This window comes from Molossus molossus, unplaced genomic scaffold (assembly GCF_014108415.1).
Source record: "Molossus molossus isolate mMolMol1 unplaced genomic scaffold, mMolMol1.p scaffold_m16_p_12, whole genome shotgun sequence".
Classification (NCBI taxonomy): Eukaryota; Metazoa; Chordata; class Mammalia; order Chiroptera; family Molossidae; genus Molossus; species Molossus molossus.
Window position 1 is genome coordinate 84366201 of NW_023425347.1, and position 24851 is coordinate 84391051.

At 51.4% G+C, this 24851-nt stretch overlaps 2 protein-coding genes across 11 annotated transcripts in view; one reads left to right on the forward strand and one right to left on the reverse strand.

The window, feature by feature from the left end:
- The first annotated feature begins 19413 nt into the window (after positions 1–19413).
- On the forward strand, positions 19414–20337 carry TMEM200B (transmembrane protein 200B). The gene has a single exon (XM_036257114.1). The coding sequence runs from the start codon at positions 19414–19416 to the stop codon at positions 20335–20337; it is 924 nt and encodes a 307-aa protein (XP_036113007.1).
- Positions 20338–21712: 1375 nt separating this feature from the next.
- Positions 21713–24851, reverse strand: part of EPB41 (erythrocyte membrane protein band 4.1) — a 185429-nt gene continuing 182290 nt past the window's right edge. For all 10 annotated transcript variants that reach the window (XM_036257112.1, XM_036257098.1, XM_036257113.1 and 7 more), the window contains 2 exons: positions 24708–24812; positions 21713–24047 (listed from right to left, as the gene is read on the reverse strand). In XM_036257112.1, the coding sequence (XP_036113005.1) occupies positions 24714–24812 (99 nt within the window). In that variant the 3' untranslated portion in view covers positions 21713–24047; positions 24708–24713. The remainder of the gene's footprint in view (positions 24048–24707; positions 24813–24851) is intronic.

Consider the following 24851-nt stretch of genomic DNA (forward strand, 5'->3'; position numbering starts at 1 on the left):
AACAGAATAAAGGAATTTAGTTTCTCGGTTATTTTATAGTCCTTCCTTTCTTAAGAAGCATATGGCCAGGCTGATGAGAAATGAATCAGTTTGGGAACTTGGAGCAGCACCAGATGAGTTCTTCATAAACATGACTTTCTTCTGTAGTGTTTGAACTAATTGCCATGAACCTGAATAACATGCCTCTCACTTTAGGATTTGACTAATCAAAAACCAGAGAGAAAAACTGCTGGATTAATTTCGTCCCTCCCATTCTCTGCATTGCCTGTCTGGCCCAGCTCTAGGAGGTACCAGAGATAAATACAGTGATTCCAGTCTGGACTCCATCCTTGAGGGACTGTTGAAAAGCCAGAGGGCCTTCGTTACAAGCTTGGGAGGAGAGAAAGCCACTTGACAGACTACTGCCTGTGAATATGCGGGGATCTGCTCCCAGATTTAAAATTGTGTCCTGTCACCTATAGATCATACCCTGCAGGGATATACTGGGAAGGCAGAGCCAGAGTGTTTCTTGCCATCCTTGAGGCTAAAGTAAGAATTCAGAGAAGGGAGCTTTAACTTCATCTGAGTTCAGAGACATCTTGGGGGAGTCGACACTTAGACTGAACCTTTGGAGATGTGGGGGGTGAGGCATTCCTGTGGAAAGAAACCTGTGAGCGGCGCTGTGCAGCTGGGAAAGCACAGGGCAGAGTGCCCGGGGACCCTGGAGTTTGGTAACAGGGTAAGAGAAGCAAGTTTGACAACATGGATTGGGTCACAGAGGACTTGACATACCCGGAGGAGGAATTTGGCCTTTGTCCTGTGAGCAGAGGGAAACCGAACAGGAGGATGCAGCTTGAGCTGTGTTGGGGAAGATCTGAGATCAGTTGCAGGGAACCCAGCACTTGGGGGAATGCAGTAATTGCAGATGCTGCAGGTCTGAACAAAGCAGTGACCTCGGGACAGAAGAAAAGATGAGCCCGTGACCTGTGGAGAGGAGCTGTCAGAGGTCATCCAAGACGGTGAAGCATTCCTGGAGAAGAGAAGGTGTGAAAGGGAGTCGGTTTCGGAAACGGGATGTCAGTAACAGACTGGGCAGCCGAATCCAGGAACCTCGGTCTCCCGAGAGCTTTCCCTCCATTCTGTGTCATGACAAGGTGATGGCTCCTACCAGTGTAACTCCCACCACCTCGGATCTTGTGTGGTCTCCAGTAGGTGATGAGACATCAGCATTCCCTGATCTTATCCCTGAAAGGAGGGGAATATTTCTTGGTCATTTTTTCCTTTCACAAGTTCAAACTTTTTAAAATATGTTTTTATTGCTATTTTAGAGAGAAAACATCGATGAGACAGAAACATTGATTGGCTGCCTCCTGCACGCCTGCTACCCAGGTTCGAGCCCGAAACCTGGGTACGTGTCCTGTCCAGGAAATCAAACCAGGACCTCGAGTCCATGGGACAACCCTCAACCCACTGAGCCACACTGGCTGGGCCCCAAGTTCAAACGTTTTAAAGATTCGCCTTAATTTCACTGTTTCTGACATAGAAACTATTTATTTTCCAAATTCTCTTCCAAGCTTTGTTCTTACTCATATTCTAGACATAATGTCATTTTTCATATAACTTAATAGTCATTTTATGTCATGAATGTTGGCAAGTTCTCACCTAGATGTTTAAGGCATATTAATTCTAACCAATGAATTCATTAGCACATATGATCCTTAAGTATAACAATTTGAAAGTTCCACATATACATAGAAGAGATTTGCATTTGCTTTTCCCAGCAATTTTTAAATCCATTTATATTTACCTAGATCAGCGGTTCTCGACCTGTGGGCCGCGACCCCTTTGGGGGTTGAACGACCCTTTCACAAGGGTCACCTAAGACATAACAGTAGCAAAATTACAGTTATGAAGTAGCAACAAAAATAATGTTATGTTTGGGGGTCACCACAACATGAGGAACTGTATTAAAGGGTCGTGGTATTAGGAAGGTTGAGAACTACTGACAGATTCTGAAAAGGAAGAGGTGAAAATGAAATGAAGACATTCGGAAACCTGTTGAGTTCCAAACGTGCACCAGAGATGAGTGCTTTCGTGCACGTTTCCCTTCTCACTCTGTGTTGGTTCAGTCTTGTTAGGCTCAGTTGCAGGTAAAGAGGCTGCAGCAAAATGTCAGCCTACCCCTAACAGTGTTAGCTTAATGTGAGTGCCTTCTATGTGCCAAGCTCTGTTCTATGGCACTGGAAATAACATATGAAAGAGACCCAATAGGGCCCTTTTCTCAGAGTTTTAAGACTTGTTGCTTGGTACATGATGGTATCAGTACTAAGTGCTTTCTGTGGGCCAGCTACTGGGCCAGTGTTCACTGGCAAGTCACTACAATGGACTCCTGCCACCCCTTAGAGGAAGGTTACTAAATGCAGTGCTTGTTCTAGCTGCACTGTTGTCCCTTGACAACAAATTGAGCCAGGGGATGGCAATGACATTTGAGGCTACAGTTGGATAATGCTTGCCCCACCACATTCCAGTGGAAGAAATGAGAAGCTCAAAGAGGGAGGACCTAAGTGATTTATTTGCCTGCCTATATCTACTATGACCTACATGTGTTTATGTATATTATTGTTTTAAAAAGTGAAGACAGACTCAGATGAAATGCACAACCAGTGACAAAGCTCAGATTAATTTCTAGATTTCTCTGGTTCTCCTTTGTAAAATTTCATAATTTATGATGCAATTATAGGGAGATGTTTGAAGTCACATAGGATTTGAACTCAGGTTCAAGTCAAGCAGGGATTCCACAAGACTGAACCTGCTTTCTTTAAGCAAATGTTAAGTGGCTACAGGACAGTGCCACAAGCCCAGTGCTGTAAATAAATTTTAGTTGCTCTGTCATTTGGTGAAGACTCAAAGGCCTGCCTGGGAGTGCCACATCCTAGGTGCCAAAAGTGAAGAGGAAAAAGGTGGTACACTTGACCTTCTACAGTGGGAAACGGTGCATTAATGCCCATAAAATGCACTCAATAGGGAATTTTCCTAAAAGGAAGCAGCCGAAGAAATACAAAGGTCCACTACAATTTATCTCTGGATGCTCAAAGTCCACACATACCCTTCTATCCATACTTAACCTTCCTCCCTTCTCCCTCCCAAAATAGAATGGAAGGCAAAATAGGAACAAAGAACAAGGGAAGGGTAATAATAGGAAACCATAACAAATGTAGATGCCATGTCAGTAATCACTTCAGATGTCAACTATGTAGATAAAGCCTATCAGAGAGGATTGAAACAAGACCCAGCTATATGTTGTCAAAAGAACCCCATTTTAAAAAATAGTTTATTGATATTTTAGAGAGGGAAGGAGAAGAGAAACAAAAGTATAAAATCAATCTGCTGCCTCCTGCACGCTCCCTACTGGGGATCGAACCTGCAACCTGGAGCCTCTTAGTGCTTGGAAAGATGCCCAAACAGTTGAGCCACACTGGCCAAAGCTAAAGCAACCCATTTTAAGTATAGAGACACATTAAAGGGATAGAGAAAAATGTCATGGTAACACTAATCAAAAGATAGATGTACTAGCTATATTAATTTCGGACAAAGCAGACCAGAGCAAGAAAAATTATCAGGGATAAAGAGAGGCTTCTTGTGTATGCACCAAACAATAAAGCATCAAATATATGAGGGAAAAACTGATAAAACTGTGAGAAAGAAACATCCACTATTCCCGTTGAAGACCAATATCCTTCTATTGGTAATTGACAGGTGCAGCAGACGGTTGAACTGAAGAGTGCACTTTATCTAATTGACTTTTATAAAATCTAACACAGAATACACATTCTCAAATTTACATGGAACATTCAAGATAGAACACGTTAACAAATTTAAAAATATATAAATCATGCCAGGTATGCTTTCAGACCACAGAATTAAACTGGAAATCAACAACAGAAAGATGGGAAATCCCAAGACACTTGGAGATTAAATGACACATTTCTAAATAGCATGGATCAAAGAAGTCCCGAGAAATATTTTGGGCAAAATGAAAATGCTGATATCAAAATTTTTTAGATGCAGCAAAAGCAGTTCTTAGAGGATGTTTCTAGCATTAAATCCACCTATTTTTTTTTAATATAAAATCAATTATTTTAAGCTTCTGCCTTAGGAAACTAGAAAAAGAACAAGATAAATTCAATGTAAGCAAAAAAAAAAAAATTAGAGCAGAAATCAATTGAATTGAAAACAGGAAATCTATAGGGAAAAGTCAAGAAAACCGAAGCTAATTTTGAGAAAATGAATAAACTAGCTAGATTAACCAATAAAAAAAGAAGACACACCCTGGCCAGTTTGGCTCAGCGGTTAGGGCATTTGCCTGTGGTCCTGAGAGACCCGGGTTTGGTTCCCGCTGAGGGCATGTACCTTGGTTGCAGTTTGTCCCCGGCCCTGGTTGGGTCGTGCCGGTGGCAGCCATTTGAGGTGTCCCTTTCATGTTGATGTTTCTCTCTCTCTCTCTCTCTCTCTCTCTCTCTCTCTCTCTCACTTCCTCTCTCTCCTTCCCACTCTATCTGAACAAAAAAATGGGGGAAAAAAAATATTTTTAATCCAATACTCATTCAGGATAAAAAACTCAGCAAACTAAGAGTAGTTTCCTCAACTTGATAAAGAAATCTACAAAAGACCTACAGTTAACATCATACATAATAGTGAGAAAAATAGATGTTTTTCCCTTAAGATCAGCAATAAGGCAAGGATGTCCCCTCTCACTACTCCTATTCAACATTGTATTGGAAATCCTAGCTAATGCAATAAGACAAGAAAAGGAAATAAAATGTATACAGTTTAGGAAGGAAGAAATAAAACTATTTGTCAATGACATGATCAACTCTATAGAAAATCCCAAAGAATCTAGAGGAAAATCTCACATAGCAAGTTTTCAGAATATTAGATTAATATACAAAAGTCTGTTGTTTCCTATGTACAGCAAAAAAGCAATTAAAATTCGAAGTTAAAAACTTTGCATTAGTACGCCCCTGCCCTCAATGCAATACTTAGGTATAAATCTAATCAAATATGTGCCAGATCTCTGGTGAAACAAATCAAAGATCTAAATAAATGGAGAGAGATTCCACGTTTATGGATAGGAAGACTCAGTATTGTTAAAATGTCAGTTCTTTCCAAGTTGAGCCATAGAGTCTATGCAATCCCAATCAAAATCCCAGCAAATTATTTTGTGTAAAGGCAAAAAACCCAGAACAGCCAACACAATATTGAAGGAGAACAAAGTTGGGGATGATACTACTCAACTTAAAGGCTTACTATAAACTTCAGTAATCCAGACAGTGTGGTATTCATTAAAGAATAGACAAGATAGCCCTGGGCTCAGCGGTTAGAATGTGAGCCCGCAGACCAATGAGTTGCAGGTTCGATTCCAGTCATGGGCATGTACCTCGGTTTCGGCTTGTCCCCAGCCCTGGTTGGGGTCTTGCAGGAGGCAGCCAGTCACTGTGTCTCTCTCATGTCGATGTTTCTCTCTCTCTGTCTCTCTCTCTCTCTCTCTTTCTCCTCCTCCTCCTCCTCCTTCTCCTCCTCCCTTTGTTCCTCCCTCCCTTCCATTCTATCTGAAGATAAATAGAAAAATATCCTTAGGTGAGAATAAAAAATAAAAAAATAGACAAGATAGATCCATGGAACAGAATAGAGAGCCCAGAAATAGATCCGCAGATATAGGTAACTTCTTCGAAAAGGAGCAAAGGCAATTCAATATAGAAAGGACATTCTTTTCAACAAATGGCACCAGAACAGCTAATCACCTACATGCATGAAGCTGAATCTATTTTTTTTTTTTTTTTTTTTTTTTTAATCCTCATCCGAGGACATTTTTCCATTTTTTGTACAGATGGAGTGGGAGGGAGAGAGAGGAAGAGAGAGAGAGGGAAACATCGATGTGCAAGGGCCACATCGAGTGGCTGCCACCCACACGACCAACCAGGGCCGGGGACAAACTGCAACCGAGGTACATGCCCTTAGCGGGAACCGAACCCGGGTCTCTCCGGACCGCAAGCCAACGCTCTAACCGCTGAGCCAAACCGGCCAGGGCATGATGAAGCTGAATCTAGACACAGATCCTGCACTTTTTTTTTTTTTTTGGTACGTGCCCCTAGTGGGAACTGAACCCGGGACTCTCTGGTCCGCAGGCCGACGCTCTAACCGCTGAGCCAAACTGGCCAGGGCAAAAAATTATTTTTTAAAAAACTTTCTTGCCCTTGCCAGTTTGGCTCAGCGGTTAGAGCGTTGGCCTGTGGACCGGAGAGACCTGGATTTGGTTCCCGCTAAGGGCACGTGCCTCAGTTGCAGTTTGTCCCCGGCCCCAGTTGGGGTCATGTGGGTGGCAGCCACTTGACATGTGTCTCTCTCTCTTCCCCCTCTCTTCCTCCTGCTCTATCTGAAGATAAATGCAAAAAAGTCTTTGGGTGAGGATAAAAAAAAAAAAACTTTCATTAAAAAAAGTGTGAAGAAGCCTTCTATCACTAAGTGAAAGAAGTCCATCTGGAAAAGCAACATACTGGGAGGTCCCCACTATCTGATATTCTGGAAAGGCAAAATACGAACACAATAAAAAGATCAGTAATTGCCCAGGGTTCCGTGGGGAAGCAAGAGACTAGGTAAGGCACAGGATTTTTAGGGCAGCACAGCTATTCTGTGTGGTACGTGACATTACGTATTTGTCAAAACCCAAGAATGTACAACATAGGGAATCTTGTTGTAAGCTATGGACTTTCGATTCATCAGTTCATCATTTGTAACAAATGTACCTCACCAATGCAAGATGCTACTAAAAAGATCAGTGATTCATCCTGGCCGGTTTGGTTCAGCGGTAGATCTTCAGCCTGTGGACCAATGAGTCCCGGGTTCGATTCCAGCCAAGAGCATGTGCCTCAGTTGCGGTTCATCCCTGGCTCTGGTCAAGGTCGAGCAGGAGGCATCTAGTTGATGAGTCCCTCTCACATCGATGTTTCTCTCTCTCTTTCTCTCCGTCTCTTTCTACCTGAAGAAGATAAATAGAAAAATATCCTCGGGTGAGGATTAAAAAAAAAATTATACAAAATTCAAATTTCAGCCCTGGCCAATTTGGCTCAGCAGTTGGAGTGTCGACTCATGAACCAAAGGGTCTCAGGTTTGATTCTCAATCAAGTGCATGTACCTGGGTTGCAGGTTCTTTCCTCCGACCCTGATTAGGGTTGTGCAGGAGGCAGCCAATCCATGTGTCTCTCACATGGAGGTTTCTCTCTCTCCCTCCTTCCCTTCCACTCTATCTGAAAATCAATGGAAAAGTATCCTTAGGTGAGGATTAACACACACACACACCCACACACACACTTTCAAATTTCAGTGCCCATTCTTGGCACCCAGCCACGTTTGTTTGTGAATTGTCTGTGGCAGGAGTGGAGTCACTGGCACAAAAAGTGGATAGCTCTGACCCTGGCCAGGAGGTCAGCTGGCTGGGGCATCATCCCGTACACCCAAAGGTGGTGGATTCGAGTCCCAGTCAGGGCACATACCCAGGTTGTGGGTTTGATCCCAGTCAGGGAGCGTTCAGGAGGCAACTGATGATCAACGTTTCACTCTCCAATCAATGTTTCCCTTTCTCACTCTCAAATCAGTTTTTAAAAAGATGAACCAGACATGGAACTTGTCTTCAAGAAGCTTGAGCTAGCTACAGAGAGCTTTGTTTTTCATGCTAAAATCCGAATAAAGTAAATCCATGCTCATTGCAGCTGTGCGAGGTGAAAATCCCAGCATTCGAAATGCAGATGCTTCATTCCACCACCAACACGCCAGGCATGTCAAAGAGACGCAAACCCGGCGCGGGCTTCTCTGTGCAGACGGGCCAGAAGTATGCAGGCCAGTCTGGCACCAAACCAAGCGGCATGCACTTGACTATCCGTAGCGGCCTTATTTGCAATAGCCCCAAACTAGAATCAACCCGAAAGTCTTTTCAAATATAGCATGGGTAGGGGGGTGGTGGGGGAGAGATAAACCACAGAACTTATATGCATGTATGCATGAACAGTGGACATGGACAACAAACTGGGGAAAGGGCAAGGAGGGAGGGGGAGGGAGGAATCAGTGGGGGGAAAAGAAGAAACATCTGTAACAAAAATTAATTAATAAAAAAAAAACATAGCATGGGTAAGTTGTGGCACATTTTTCTATAACAGAGCACTACGTAAAGGAAATGAATAAACTATAGTCACATAAAGCCACATGGGTGAATCTCACAAGCATAAAGAAGCCAGACCCAAAGGAGCATAAATGTAAATTCCACATATGTAAACTTATTTATTTTAAGTTTTATTTATATATTTATTTTATTATTTTTTTTTTTCCTCACCTGAGGACATTTTTCCTTTTTTTTTTTTTTTTTTTTGTTCAGATAGAGCAGGAGGGAGAGAAAGAAAGAGAGAAAAACATCGACATGAAAGGGACACATCAAGTGGCTGCCACCCACACGACCCAACCAGAGCTGAGGACAAACCGCAACCGAGGTACATGCCCTTAGCGGGAACCGAACCCAGGTCTCTCTGGGCCGGAGGCTGACGCTCTAACTGCTGAGCCAAACCGGCCAGGGCTAAATTTTTACTTTCTTATGTTAGAGGGAGAGAGAGGAGGGGAGAGGGAGAGAGAGCTAGAAACATCGATGAGAGAGAACATCGATTGGCCACCTCCTGGGGATTTAGCCCACAACCTGGGCATATGCCCTGACTGGGAATCGAACCAGCGACCTCTTGATGCATGGGTGACACTCAACCACTGAGCCACACCAGCTGGGCTCACGTATATAAGCTTTTAAAATGAGCCAAACTAAAATGTCACTGTTCTGTTTATTTTAAAAAATTATTTTTCCTTTACTGATTTTAGAGAGAGAGAAAGGGAGAGGGAGAGAGAGACAGAAACATCGATGAGAGAGAACATCAAATTGGCTGCCTCCTACATGCCCTGCACTGGGGATTTGGCCCACAACCTGGGCATGTGCCCTGATCAGGAATCGAACCGGCGACCACTTGGTGCATGGGTCAGTGCTCAACCACTGAGCCACACTGGCCGGACAAAATGTCACTGTTTTGCAAAAAGACTAAACTATAGTATTAGAGGTCATAACGGTATGTTCTTGTGGACAGAGGCAAGAGGTAGTCACTGGAAAGCACCATGTGGGGCCTTCTGGGAACTGGATGGGAGTTTGTTTCATGAAAGTGGCCTGAGCTGGACAGTCAGGTTTTATGCACTTTCCTGGAGGTGTATTATACTCTCAAGAGGCAAGTGGAGACTTAATCAGATCCCATTAGAATCAAATTCCTTTTTTTTATAAGATAGAATACTTATCCCTAAGTAACACTTTCTAGGAATCCCTGGTGTTTCTGACAGGTTATTAAGAACCAAGAAGAGTAGTCCTAAAGAAATGCAAATCGGAACAACCACAAGGTATTATTTTCACCTGGTATCTATTATGAGCTCCTCCCCCACCCACAGAGCAGCCCGCTGATTCTGACCAGATGGCCATAAATCACCCAGAATGAGAAAGCAATCTGCGGGAAGCAGCCAGTACTCCCCCTCGGGGCATTCACCCTGAGGGGCCGGCTCAAACAAAGCAAAGGGCACCAAGTGCAAAGGTCTTTATATGCCGTTAAATAACAGCGACAGCGGAAGCCGTCCTGGTCCACAGTGGAACATTCACCAGTCTCCTAAGTCCCCTCGGGGGCCATTCTGCACCCACCAGATTGATGCATGATTCCCACCCCCATTCCTAATTTATTTCTATGAAAATCTTACAAATATTTAGATATTAAATATAATTTAGTGAATCACCTTTATTGGGAAGACTCAAATTACTTGAAAAGAAATGAAGTCCTGCCCAGTTTGGCTCGGTGGTTAGAGCACTGGCCTGTGGACCCAAGGGTCTAGGCTGCAATTCCCGGTCAACGGCATGTACCTGGGTTGCAGGTTCGATTCCCGGCCCTGGTCCGAGTGCATTTGGGGGGCAACCAGTCAATGTGTCTCTCTCACATTAATGTCTCTCCCTCCCTCCCTCCCTTCCACTCTCTCCAAAAATCAATGGAAAAAATATCCTTGAGTGAGGACTTAAAAAGGAAAAAAAAAGAGCCCTGGCAGGGCTCAGCAGTTGGAGCATCAGACCATGGACCAGGGACTCGGGTGAGGATTTAAAAGGAAAAAAATAAATGAAAACTTTATGACCACATACAAGTGACTAGGGTGTGGTGTTGTTTTTGTCATTTAGCTGCCATAAAGTTGACTGTAGACTCCATCAATGATCTTTGAGTCACCTTAATGTTTTCCCTGAAGCATCTCTTGGCAAGAGATTTGAAGTCTCTTGGAGCATCATCAGTGGTTCTTCCAAACCAGACATCTGTGCTGGACCCAGTAACGTGCTGACGCAGGGCGGGAGCTCCCAGGCAGGGCTATCTTAGCTTAATGATTGGAGGCACTGGTGTCCTGCGAAGAAGCTCTGCCAGGACCTGCGACCATCTGAGGACATTTTCTCATCCCTTTGGCTTTCTCTTCTTACTGGAATATAAGGCACATGAGGTTCCTGGAAAAGCAGACCAAGTGAGTGATCTACGCACAAGTCTATGAAAAACGAAGAGTCATCTTGAACAAGTGCTAGGGCAGGGGATTTACACATGTCACATTCCCTGGTGCTCACAACACCCTTGTAGGGTGAGTGTGTTGTCCAAATGTTACAGATGAAGAAGTGAGATATTCTAGGAAGGGTGTGACTCTCACTACCTTTTTGCTGTGTGACCTTGGACAAGCTACTTAAAATCTCTGGGCCATAGTTTCCTCACCTGTAAAATTCCTACCTCTAGCTCCCAACTCTGTTGAGAAGGCTTTGGAGTCGGGGAAACCTGGTCTGAAGTTATTTCACCCCTGAAGCTGGAAAGAGGAAACAGCTCAGCACCTGCTTCGTGGGCAGGCGACGGCCTCCTACGGACCCGGCTGAGCGTGCTGGGCCGCAAATGCCTTTGCTGTCCGCACCCCAGCCCCTCCCTCTAGGCTTGCAGCCTCGACTCTGGGGAGGGAGGCACCCTACTGGGGATGCCCACTGGTCCCTTCGTGTGCACATGAGCTGCAGAGCCGCGCTGATGCCCATGTCCCTGGGTCCAGCCGCCCTCTGCATCGCCCAGCATTGGACGTGAAGGATGAGAGGGCGCTTGTGAGGGCGCTCCTCGGGCCTCCTGTCCCCTTCCCAAAGGACACGTGGCTGTCGGACAGAAAGAAACTTCTACAGTCCTGGGCCCAATGCCCAAGCTGGGTACCGGGCCAGGCGAGCTTGGGGGTGGGGAGGGGCACAGCAGAGCCCGGGGCAAGTCATCCAAGACCAGAGTTTGAGCCTAGATCAGGCAGTCCTGGGGTCCAGCCCAGCGCCCGCAGTGACCATTTGGGTCTCCCAGCCCGCCCCCTGGCGGCAGGGCAGGGATGGGGGTGGCGCTGCCCTCCCTGGGCTGTCAGGAGGCTGACAGAGGACCTGCTCCAGCAGCGCCTGGCAGGGGCGCCCACGCCGGGTCCATCGGCCTCCACCTTCCACCCCCCGCCCGCACCGGGCTCCGGCCCACGTGGTTCAGCCACACGGCTGTGTGTCCCCACCCCCACCCCACCCCGACCTCCCCCCGCGGAATCCTTTCTGTCGTAGGCAGTCTGCGGGGTGCCAGGGAGCGCATCCATAAGGCCTGAAGGCCGCTGGCCCAGGGCTCCGGATGGGGCCGAGGCCAGAGGGGGCACGGGCGGCCCAGGATCCCCGCGTGGGAGTCGGCGGACAGGCGGTCTTGGGCGCCCGCTCCTCTGCCGCAAACGCCGGGGCGCCCTGGACCGGGCAGGGAGGGCAGGCGGGAGCGAGCAACCCGGCCTCCGCGAGGGAGGCAGCAGAGCGGGTGCAGGTGAGGAGATTCGCCGCCAGGTGGCGCCAGGCAGGCTCCGACAGTGACTCCGCCTGCTTGTGTCGTCCAGGGTTCTGAGTCCAATGGCTCTGTCTCCATCGCTGTATCCCTGGCGTACTTTCTGCTGCCCCATGCGCTGGGCCCGGATACTAAGCTCTTGGCACAGCTCAGAGGCAGGGAGTTAGCCCTTAGACCAGGAGTCCTACCTCACTGAGATGAGGAAGGGCCAACTGGGGTGACAACCCATCATCAGGCTGTGTGACTTTGGGCATGCCACTCACCCTCTCTGGGCCTCCTTACTTTGTCTTTATGTTCTACAAAGGACTTTATTCAGCTGGCATTTGACCCCATGTTACAGACAGACCTGGGACTAGTCCAGGGTTGCAGTGTAGGGTGGGAGAAGCTGGACCATGTGATCTGAGAGCCTGAGGGTTGTTCTCTGCAGGACAGGGTGACTGACGGGTAGGTAGATGGACAGACAGTCCCCCCTTGCTGAAGCTCAGTTCTGTATGTGTGACACAGGCGATAATGGCCCCTCACACTCAGGGGGGGTCCTGCACACTTAGGAAGGTAACGGGTATAACGGGCCTGGTATCCGACAGAGTTTAGCCAGACCATGACATTGCTACTGCTGTCCCTCAGCCCAGGGATTAGGGCAGGAGGCTGGCTTTGCCCTGTTCCCCAGGAGAGTCTCATCTCCTTGACTTCCCCAGTGTCACCCAGACTCTTCCTCCTTTTCTTTCCTGGGCTTGGGAGAGCAATGGAGATGGGGACTTGTTCTGCCTTAGGGCTTTGCCAATGGCCCAGCTCAGAGCTTCCATGGAGTGGGAGATGGATTTGGTGTTTACATCCGAGAATCCTCTGAGGGCGAAACTTGGATGGGACCGTGTGACTGTGGGAAGTTCTTCTGATACTGAAACTCAGTGGGATTGCCACTAATTGGGTCACCCTGGTCAAGTCACTGCCCCTGTCTGGGCATTGGTTTCTGCCCCTACAAAATAGAGCATTGGGCCCTGGCCAATTTGGCTCAGCAGTTAGTGTCGACCTGTGGACCAAAGGGTCACGTGTTTGATTCCCAGTTAAGGGCATGCACCTGAGTTGCAGGTTCAATTCCCAGCTTCGATCTGGGTATTGTGGGAGGCAACCAATCGATGTGTCTCTCTTACATTTCTCTCTCTCTCCTTCCTTTTTCATTTTATCAATGAAAAAAATATCCTCAGGTGAAGATAAACTAAATAAATAAAAATCGCCCTGGCCGGTTTGGCTCAGCAGTTAGAGCGTTGACCTACGGTCCTGAGAGACCCGGGTTCGGTTCCCGCTAAGGGCGCGTATCTCGGTTGCAGTTTGTCCCCGGCCCTGGTCGGTTGTGCGGGTGGCAACCACTCGATGTGTTCCTTTCGCATCGATGTTTCTCTCTCTCTCTCTCTCTGTTCCTCTCTCTCCCTCCCACTCTACCTGAACAGAAAATGGAAAAATGTCCTCCGGTGAGGATAAAAATAAATAAATAAATAAATAAATAAATAAATAAATAAATAAATAAATAAATAAATAAATAAATTTTAAAAAATCAATTTAAAAAATCTTTTTAAAAACCCCAGAGAATTGGAACTGGGGTTCTGGATTCTACTTGCCAGTCACTTATTGAATCAGCACACCAGTGCTTCTTGTAAGGGACAAGGTGCAGAGGCAGGAGCTATGAGGGAATGCTGTGACATGCCCAAAGTCACCCAGGGAATGACGGAGCAACAGAATCAAAACTGGGCCTCAGAGGCCTGGCTGGGTAGCTCACCTCGGTAGAGCGTCCTCCCAATAAGCCAAGGTTGCGAGTTTGATGTCCAGTCAGGGCACATACAAGAAGCAATCGATGACGGCATGAATAAGTGGAACAACAAACTGATGTTTCTCTGTCTCAAAATATCAATAAATTAAAAACGAAGCAAAACCTGGGTCTCAGAGCCATCCAAATCCTCAGTTGAGGTCGCGGTCTCTCCAGTGCAGCCATGCTGGCAGAGGGCTATGTTTCGGGTGCTCCCGGGGCATCCCTGGGACAAGGATGGTTTTAGAAACTCCTGGGGCTCTGGCAGCCTGGTTGTTCTGAAGAGGAGATGAGAGAAGATGAATTCCCAGGCCCATGCTGTTCTGTGGCCCTGGGTGAGGCGGTGACATGCAGGAAATAACAGCTGCTCCCTCCCCATGGTGGCTTCTGGAGAGGACATGGAGCCTCAGGAAGGCAGGGAACTGAGGGTCATTGTGTCCAGTTTCCTGCCTTCACAGAGAAGCTTGGGGGAGAAATGCTGACCACCTTGGTCCCTGGGGGACAACTCATACTGTCCCCTCCTTCAAAAGTGAAAGAGTCTGGGTCACACAGAGGCCAGAACAGATGCAGGAGGCAGTCCACGTCCCGAAGGTGAGGTCACTGCTGCTCCCAGAAGCAGTCCCAGTGGACAGCCCTCTGGAGCGCGAGGGCACTAACCAGTCGGCTGTGTGTCTGTGGTTGGTTGGTTTGGCTCTTTGAGCCAGTTTCCCCATCTGTAAACCAGGCATTGACTTCCTAGAACTCTCAATCGAATTAGAAGAGGTTATATCTAGGAAAGGGGACCCTCCACCCCTCCCCCCTTTATGACCCCAGGGAAGGTTCTACAGCCCCCAAACACTGCCTCTGTGCGGGGGGGGGGGGACCCCATGGTCAGAGGAGGGAGCAGCTGTTTGGTGGATACCCACTTTGTGCCAGATGCTGAACATGTGTATTCTTATTTAATCTTCAAAACAACACTAAGAAGCAAATAGTATCCCCTTCTCCCTATTCTTTTTTACAGATGGGAAACAGACCCAGAGAGGAGGGTCTTCTCTCCTGCTGTCTGGGTGGGTGGGGCCCAGGGATGAAGGTTAGGAAAGGGCCTGGGGGTGGGGGAGACACAGGCCAGTATCCAGCCACTTGTGGGCAGGCACTGTGTGGGGCACAGGGCTCCAGGAGTGAGCAAGACAGACAGGGGTGGGGACAGACAAGAAGCAGACTCAGTTTCCAAACACCGACCTCAGTTTGGCTGTGCGCAGTGCTGCTCAGGAAGGGCTCAATGTGCAATGGATGGGTGGAGGAGGGGCTGACCTGGTCTGGGGGCAGAGAAGGTCTGAAGGATGAGTAGGAGCCAAAGGGATGATCAACGGAGGCCAGAGCCCAAAAGATTTGAGGGTGGAAACAAGTTGGGCTACCCAGGAAGGGAGAGTGTGAGAAGGGCAGAGGCCAGTTTGTGGAGAAGAGAAGGGTTTTTAAACTCCATTTGAACGGCAATGGGGAGCCATTGAGGGTTTTAAGTAGGGAGTGAGTTCACAGTCAGTGTAGAAACGCTTGGTGCCCCTCTGCATAACCCATTGGCAGGAGAAGGTGGCTAATTGCACATCAAAAGAACAGGATCCAGGGACGTGGCGAATTCAAAGGAAGGGAGAGAGGAAGGGGCCTAGGGTGACCTCAGGCATAGTGGTCTTGAGGCGGGGGCAGAGGGGTTGGGGAAACGGGGGTGGGGGGCAGGAATGGGCTAGGATCACTGGGCCCAGGGAGACTTCCCGGGGGTGTATGGCTGACACTGAGGCTGAGCTTGTGGGCCCAGGCCAACACTGGGCAGGAGAGGGGCCAGGGAGGGGGCAAAGCTGGGAGGAGCAGGTAGGAAAAGCAAGTGGTAAACACCAGGGTAGATGGATTACCAAGGACAAGAACAGCCAGAAAGTCCAGGCTTCGGCCTCCAGAATTGGTGTCCCCAGGAAGAGCAGTGACCGAGGGAGCAGAAGGAAGGAATCTGTGAGGGCGGAGGCCAGGGCGCGTGGGTCAGTGCGCGCGGGTGGATGGGTACAGCGTCGATTGGGGGGTCTTGAGCGAAGGACATGGTGAGAGCCAGAAGGCGGGAGGAGGCAGGGGGACGGCTTCTGCCACAGTGGGACGCGGACAACAGCCGCACAGAGCGGAGGGCGTTATCTTCCCAGCTCAGGCCGCTGGACCCCTCGGTCCCACGTGGGCTGCAGGAAGACGACCGCGGTCTCGCTCTCGGACCGCAGGGGTTCAGCCCCGGGGGCCGAGGCTCAGCCTCGCCCACTGTGGGCTCCTCTGGACGCCGGAATCCTCAAGGTCCGTCACTCGAGGAGGCTCCGCTCCCAGGGGCGGCCGCGGTTGCTCCGAGGATGCCTGGTCCCCGGGGCTGGGAGAGGGGCTCCGGGGCGCCGATGCCATCCCCAGTCCCTTCGACCAAGCTAGAGGCTAGGAGCCTGTGTTCGAGGCCCAGCTCTGCCCTGTGACTTCGGGACCCCGCTCCGCCACGCGTTGGGAGGTGGGGTGGCCCAGGCCCACGACTTCCTCCAGTTCCCCCTCCCCGCCCCGGGCGCACAGCCGGGTCTCATTACCGCCCATCCCCCTTCCCTCGCGCCCCGCGTGCCGGGGGGTCTCCGCTGCCGGGGGAGGGGCGTGTTCTAATCAATCCCAGGCCGGAAATTCCTCCCGAGGGGCCCGGCAGGGCTGCGGGAGTGAGGTGGGGGCCAGGAGCGGAGGCTGGCAATTCTCCTGCACTCCCCTCCTCTGAGCCCGCCCCCCGCATCATGGAAACTGGGCCGCCGGCCGACCCCCGCGCTCCGTTCCACATTCTTGCCTCTGGGGGCGGGCGGGGCACAAAAGCCAGGCCGCCCCCTTCAGGCTGGTCTTCGGGGGGTCGGCGGCCTTCACTGCCTTCCTCCTGCTTTGGGGCAAGCACCCTCCCCCCCGGTTGGACGCATCTTTGGGGGGCAGTTAGAGCAGGCCCGCGACACCCTATTTGATTCCCTCAGCTCTAGGGGCCAGGCCGTCCCTGTTACCGCCCCACCCCCTCCCCGCCGTGGTTACTAGTCACTGAGCGCTCGCATGGGTATCAGGGGTGCGTCCCGTGTTGTTTCGCTCTTCAGCATCTTGCGAAGCAGGCACCATATGCCCATTTTACAGATGAGGACAGTGAGGTTCATATAGACTAGGGGAAAGGCCGGCGGAGCAGGAACTCGGGCTGCCTCCTCCGGGCATCAGTGGGCCCTCAGACGCCCTCGCAGTCCTCTCCCGGGCGCCTGGACTCGGGGGGGGGGGGGCGGGCTTCGCACGCTCAGACTGCAGAGCTGGGTAGGGGGCTCTCAGGCTCTGGTCTCAGTTTCCCCATGTGGGAACAGGGCACCCTCCCAGGTCTTTGCGAACGACGTGAGCGGGAAACTCGGCCCGGTCCTCCGAGTCACCAGGCGCGCACACAGCGCTTACATGCGACCCTCAGCTTTGAGTTGTTGCTTTCTTCCAGCGGCGGGGCACGGGCGAGACTGTCCCCCGGGATCCCGGAGGGCGGGGCCGGGCCGGCGCGGGGCGGGACGGGGGCGGGACCGGGGGCCCAGATTCCGTGGAGACCGCGGCAGTGCCGCGAGCCCCGGCTAGCGGACTCGGACCGAGACCCACCCGGGCGCTGCGGCGCCAGGTGAGCAAAACTAGGGTCCCGGGGTTTGTCCCCCACTTTCCCTAACTTTTTGTTTGGCTCCTCCCTCCGGAAAGGCCCCGGTGTGGGGGTGGCGGGAGACGGGTCCTCTCTTTCTCCCCTGCCGAAGTGTGGACTGGACGCAGGCGGGGGCGGGACTTCGGAGTGTTCAGGACCTGGTCCCGAGCAACCTGGCACCTTCGGACTGTGTCTCCAAGTTTTGTCCTCTCTGAGCTCCCCAGCGGCGACTCACGCCCTCCAGAGCCTCGGGGTACCGGAGCATATCCCCATCTCTCTGCACACCCCCGACTGCCTCCCCGCAGGGACGTGCGGGGGCTCAGGGGTGACCTTTCCTGAGTTGGGACTGGGGCGCCAGCTCTGACCTGGGGCGGGATGGTCCTTCTCCAGCTTGGGGCTAGAGAGAAGGCCACGTACTCAGACACAGGTGGGTAACGGGCCTCGCCTCCTGCCAGGACGCTCCGGTGGCTGTGCCGGGAAGTGCCCAGCGCTGAGCTAGCTCCGGAGGCCTGGCGTCAGGTCCTGGTGGAACCCCCCCTTGTATGGCGGTGTGACCCCGGCAGGCTTCTCTCTCAGCCGCAGTTACCATCTGTGAAAAGCAGGCTGTGGACCCGGTAGATGCTGCTTACTCCATGCTAGGCCCTGGACTTTCAGCTCTCCTTTTGGGGACAGGAATGGGTGTCCTGTTTTGAGTTTCCGGGGTGCGGATGGGGAGTGGGTAGGGTAAGCAAGGCCTCCTGCCTGGGACCTTGGGGCGGGTTCCAGCGCTGGAGCTGTTTGGAAACCAGATTGGAGATGTGAAGACGCACCACTGGATCGCGAGGTCCTAACCCTCCTCTCCTGCTGTCCAGGGCACCCTGGGCGGGGGTCCCATTTCTTCCCACACCCTCCCTTCAGTGGGGGTCACACCACACGCAGCCCGGTTACTCCTGCCCCAGCCCGGATCCAGTCCACAGGCCGCAGGCTGGGCCAGACCAGCAGCCGGGAGGGGCTTCAGCCTGGCGGCCCGGACCCTGGGGCGGCCGGAGATGCAGGGGCGGTGCTGCACCGATCGGACCACGGGCCACTGAGGCCTGGGGCGGAGGAGGCTGGAAAGGAGGCCAGGCGGCGGGAAAGGGGGGATGATTCATCCCGAGGAGCCCGAATTGGAAACGCTGCAACCTGGAAACAGCCTTGTCCCGGCCGAGGGAAGAGCCAGGAAAGGAGTCCATGGGACAAGGCCCTGCGCCCCGCCCTGCAGCCCCTTGCCTCCTGCCCGCCACACCCTGGCTGCTGGGGGAGGGGGCGGCCTCCTCTGCGCGGAGTTTAAAGAAATAGTGGGCAAAGTCTACCCCTGGTCGTGGTTAGAGCGGTCTTCCCAGAGTCTTGCTAAAGTCTCTCCTGCTGCAGCTTCAATGCTGATTGAGGAGGTCTGGAAGGAGGAGGGGGCAGGCAGGAAGAGGCTGGAATCAGTGACACCCCCTCCTTCCCTCGCTGCGGTATGTAAAGCGCAGTAGGGGGAAGTGGGGCCCGCGAGCGATTGCAGCGGACCGGGGCGGTCTGCGCTCCCCCCCCCCCTTTTACTACGGTGCAGCCACGTGCTAGGGTGAGGTCGCGCCTGGGTGGGACTTACCCTAGGGACACTGCTGCCAGGGTCCCCACACCTCCCAAGGCCCAGGACTCGCGGGCTGGCGAAGAGGGCGTCGGCGGCCGGAGCCCCACAGCCGAGGATGCGCCAGGGAACAGCCGGCGCCCCCCTCCTTCCTCTCCGCCCGCAGGCCCGGCCAACTCGGGCTTCTGCCGCGCGGCCCTGGCTCCGAGCACCGCTGCGGAAAACTGGAGTGGGGGCGGCTCCCCGCCTGGCAGCCCGGGAAAATCTGGGGGTGGCCGCCAGGGATCTCCAAGCGTCCTGGGCGAGGCAGCCCGATCTTTCCTCCCGGATTTGTGTCCCCAACCTGACGCTCCGACCCTAGGCCCGTCGGTTCAGCCCCTGCCTCCTGCTTCTCTCTGCAGAGCGCCCAGACGACAGCGAGATGACGGCTGGGAGTCCCGGAGACTGCGTGGAGGTTCGGAGGAGCCCCGAGGGCCGGGTCTCTCGCCTGGGCCGCCGCCTGGGCCGCCGCCGGCGCCCGCGCTCCCCTCCCGAGCCTCTGCGGGTGCGGGCGCGGCTGCGGCTGCGCTCGCCGTCGGGGGCGTTCGCGGCGCTGGGGGCGCTCGTGGTATTGGTGGGCATGGGCATCGCAGTGGCTGGCTACTGGCCGCACCGCGCGGGGGCCTCAGGGCCCCGGGCTGCCAATGCCAGCGCGCCCCCAGTGAGCGAGCTGCGGCGCGAGGGTCGCGGTGCCGGCCGGGCTCACGGCCCGCACGAGAGGATGCGGCTCCTTGGGCCCGTGGTCATGGGCGTCGGCCTGTTCGTGTTCATCTGCGCCAACACGCTGCTCTATGAGAACCGAGACTTGGAGACGAGAAGGCTTCGCCAGGGGGTGCTGCGGGCTCAGGCGCTCCGGCCCCCCGACGGCCCCAGCTGGGACTGCGCTCTCCTCCCCAGCCCCGGCCCCAGGACTCCCCGAGCCATAGGCTGTGTGGAACCAGAAGGTTGGGACTTGTCTCTGCACCGGGGTACTTCACCCGTCCCGTCAGTGCGGAGTCTGCGTTCAGAACCTGCTAATCCTCGTTTAGGGTTACCTGCCCTGCTCAACAGTTACCCGCTGAAGGGCCCGGGGCTGCCCCCACCTTGGGGTCCACGGACTCAGACTGGCCACGTGATTATCACTGTGCAGCCCTCTGGTTCCTGCATTGAACACTCCAAGTCTCTGGATCTGGGCCTTGGAGAGCTCCTGCTTGGGGCACCAGCACCTCGGGACTGTGCTCACCGAAGCTGGCCACGGCTGGACCGCCTCAGTCTGGAGGGTTATGCCAAGTTGGGGGGAGGAGGGGACTTGGGGGCTCAGGTTTGAGCTGGGTACAGCCCGTTGAGGCTGCAGCATGGACAATGGTAACAGGACCAGGAGTCCCAATGCCTAGTAGATGCTTCGGTCACATCCCAGACTGGGGAATGGATGCTCTGGCCCTAGCAGCTGCTAAGGCATCCTGACTTGCATGTCAGCAGAGAAATGCCAACTGCACAAGGGTTCAATAAGCTGGAATGTGTTTTAATGTGGATTCTGGAGACCAGCATGACTCGGCCTCAGGAATTCCGTCAGCCTCCAAAGTGGCCTTACCCCTGAACAGGTACCTGAGGAGGCTGGAGGTCCAGGCCAGGGTGATGGGGAGATGTCAAACTGGTGTCTTGACAAACGTAAGTGGTGGGCAAGTACCCCTAAGACTTGGAAGGTAGGTTGAGATGTTACAGATTGGGATAGGCTCCCTTTAAGGTGGCACTGGTAATGGGGTTTGGGCCTCCAGGAAGATGGGCAATGGGGTACAGTTGAGACCTTTCACTGCCACCTGGGATGGGGACTGAGCCTTTAACTCCCACCACCTCAATCCCCTTCTTCCCTCAGCCATGCAGGGTATATCCTATTAGGGCTACACTACTGCCAATGCCTTCATGCCGAGGGTCTGGCCCCTCCCCAAACAGGTCTGAGAAGCCCCCTTCTCTCCTTTGTCCTGGTCTATGCTGCAAAATCTTCCTCCAGTTGGCAAAAAGCATTTGTCAGTTCTCAGAAATCCTTTTATACAATGTTGAAGCTGCATTTTGGCCAATGTGGGTAGCTTACTTTAGCAAAAGGGGAAGAGAACTTTAAAAGTTGATCAATCCTCAGATTCAGTCTTTTTTTTTTTTTTTTTTAAGTTTATTGAAAAATGCAGTACAAGAAGCAAGACCAAACACCTATCTAAACAACTACAGCCACTTCTCTTACTACAAAGGCCAAAACAGCAGACCTAATTATTGCCTATTTAAGCTAAGGATTTTGCCAATTTGATTCTGCTGCCATAGTTCCTATTTTGTCAAGAAATGTAAACAACTACTTAATATGATTCATAATTTTTAAAAATTTTACAAAGCTCCTTCATTTTTGTCACCAAAATAATACATTTGAGAGAGATTTGTAAAACAACCAGCCTGGGGCTGAGATCCTGGGCAGATATTTCCTATGAGCATTCACTCCTTGCTTTTGGTAAGGCCATAGCTCTGGCTCCATTTCCCAGGGTGGACTGTTGTATCCTCATCCTCAGCTGCCCTGCGGAACACATGGTGTGGGGGCCTGGGAAGGGGGTCAAAGATGCCCCGACAGATCCCTGCAGCCAGGCTCTGTAAATGCAGGTCCAGCGTGGTGGGTGGGTGGGTGGCAGAGACCTCATGTGGCTTGGAGGAAGTCTTTATTTCTCAAGTGAAATAAAAATAAAATTGCAGTGAGAGCTGTTACTGTGATGTGTCTGAGTCGCTTTAGGAAAACTGCTGCCAAGTCCCTCCCCTCTTCATTTCCACCTGGACAGCCTGCTCTTCTTCATGCACGCGTGGCACACACACACACACACACACAACTGCAGGAAGAAAAAAATCCAAACTATTGCCAAACCCCAAGATCTGTTACCAGAGAGGGAGGAAAGAGGAAAAGGCTTGGAAGGACATCCCTCTTGCTAGCTTGTCCAAATCATGACTTCTCAGTGCTGGAAGGGCATTACATATTTTTTCCGGTCCAATTTATAGACAAGAAAGCGGCAAGGAGAAGTGTATTGAGTTGGTGACAGAGCTGAGGGAAAGGTTAGGCCCCCTGATTCGTGGTCCTGTGCTCTGAAAGCTGCCACACTGCTCTGGATGGCACAGAATATCCAGTCTACCAGGTTTCTAATGCACTTGGTGTGCCCGCTTCCTTTCCTCGTCCTCTGCATTCCACAGGTGACAGCTTTGGGAGCCACAATGGCTTTCAGCAGGACAGCGGGCCACTGGGAAGCAAGCTCACATTGTACGCTTGTTGGATGTGAACTGCACATCTAACCCCAGCACCATCCAGGTTTGGGCACCAACCAGAAAGCCCCATCATTTCAGACCCTATGCCCATGGGATCCAAGTCTGTTCCTGAGACAGGACAACCTCCCCAAGCCTGTCACACATCCCACCTGAGCTCTTCTGTACCTCCCAGAGAGCTGGTTAGTAACAACCCCACATAACTACTAAAAGAAAAATGCACACACCTGAAATCAGTTCAAACCAACTGAGTGTCTAAACAACTCAGCCAGCAGAGACTTTGGACACATGCTATTGGCTCCCATCATGGGGAGCAGAGGTGCTAGACTTCTCTCTTGCTCACTGCCCTTGAGCCCCCAGTGATTGTGGACTCTGAACCAGAAAAATGCCGTCCCATGAATTCACTTCTGTGGGAAGCAAGCTGGAAGATTAGAGAAGACCTACTGAATAAAAATGCCCCCAAATCTGTACCAGGAATGGTGGAATTGGGACTCAATCCTCCCTTTCAAAACCAAAACAAAAGAATTAAACCCAAATCCACCATAAAAATAAAGTCTACAAACCCTGGGAGACCTCAGATGAGCAGAGCTGGTGCTTATACCCCTTGGCACATGGGGTCTTTGGGGAAGGATGGCCCCTAAAAGCCAGTTCCCTTACTGCAGAAGGGTGCCCACAGGCAGGTGCTGGTGGAAAGACAGGCAAGGAACACAGCCCCCTCTCTGAGTCACATTCCCTATCGTCCCAGGGTTAAAGAAGAGGCCCAGGGATGGTCACCTGGAAGTGCTTCTTAGCAGGATCTGACTGAGGTAAACCCCACCATTCCCCTGTGTGAAGTGCATATTCCCAGAACTAGAAAACCTTTCAAAAACCTCATTCACTTTCTTTGCCCAAATCACCACTAAAAATGTGCCATTAGTGCTTTTGGCCAAAAGTGCCTATTTTTCCGTGAGTTTTGCTCTCCTGAGATGGGAGGTGGGGGGAGCACTTAGCAGAGCCATGGCTTCTGATGAGGTAAAAGGGAGGGAGGGCAGGAAGGTGAAGGCCACGGATCTGTTAAAACATTCACAGTATCAGATACAGCTGAGCAACTTCTTATGTCTTTGATCTAGAGAAGCTCCAAAAAAAAAAGAATAGGAGGGAGGAAAAACAATACTACATTCTTAGCAGAGGTCTCTGCCTTACCCAAACCACCCTCCACAAAGGGACAGGGATACTTTCCTGGGGTATGTGGGTCAGGGCAGCACCCTACCTGACATTCTGGTAAAGTCACATCATTGGCTCTGAAAAGGGCTGGTTTTTAAAGTTTCTGCTGTTATCCAAAGGGTATAAAACGAGGGGAAGAGCAAGGCAGCCCCATTAAGCTGGCTTTGGCCCCCAACACAGCTGACAGAGTCTTTGAAGGATTTCCAGAAGAATTCTGTGGACCCTGTCAGTATCTGGGTTGGAAATAAATGGGGATAGGCTAGGTTGACGGGGTTACAAACCACCCCATAAAAAACAAAAGCTCTTTAAAAACAGTCTGTAGAGTGAAAAGTTGAACAGTTCTGGTATCACAATATAGAAAAGGTATTCAAAAGGTCAGTGATATCTAGAAGACTCTGTTGGTATAAACTCCAAATAGAAAATGAAATTAATTTTCTGGTGGTTTAGAATAATCTTGAAAGTCTGAAGTCTGATTATTGCAGGTTAGCTTCTTTCTCATTTCTCTGGTTTCCTCTTGGATAGATGGGCAGGGAGTTGGGGGATAGATGATTCCTAAAGGAAAGAAAAGCGAAGTTGATAATTCCTGCAAAGAAGACTTACCCAGTCCCATTACCAAATTCTTGTGGCCACAAGTAATAATTAAGGTCTGAGCGGCTCTATAGGACCTAGCCCTGACTGGGGATTGTTGGCATCTTCAAGTCATTTGTAAACTACTTTTAGGCATGACTTTATCTGGATCCCCATCTCCCAAAAAGCAGCTAACCTGCTTCCAACTCTCTAGTCTGCTGCAAGAACTTTAGCCACTTCTTCCTGTCCCCCAAACCCTCCATTTCCAGACAGCCCGGCCCTGCTTTTCCTGGTTTTGTTCTCTGGACCTTCTCTGGGACAGCAAGGAGCAGAGCAGCAGAAAGAACGGGGAGGCAGGCGAGGTAGAGAAGCAAGAGGTTGCATGAAGATTCAAGAGGTGGGTGGGGATCTACATCACTTTTGGGGTATCTCCTCCAACCCATCACTGCTGGCACTGCTAAGGGCGGGAGGACACAAGGAGACCTCACTGTTTCAGTTGGAGCCAAATACTTAACTTATGTGGCCCTCATCAATCTCTCCCCTGCCTTCACTGTACCAAGCTCCCAGAGTGGCCAGGGTTCCTGTCCAGTGTGCTCTGAGGCTGGGATAGTGAGCACCCTCCACGACAGCAAGAACAGCCCCTACCTGAGCTCATTCCTCAGAGATTTCGGTCTCCTGATGGACGACCACCTTGGTCACTGACATGTCTGGATGCTGCTCCTTTGCCTCCTTGATGGCCTGAACCAGGACCTGAGAAAGACAGAAAGGATACCTGTCAGGCAGAAAGCA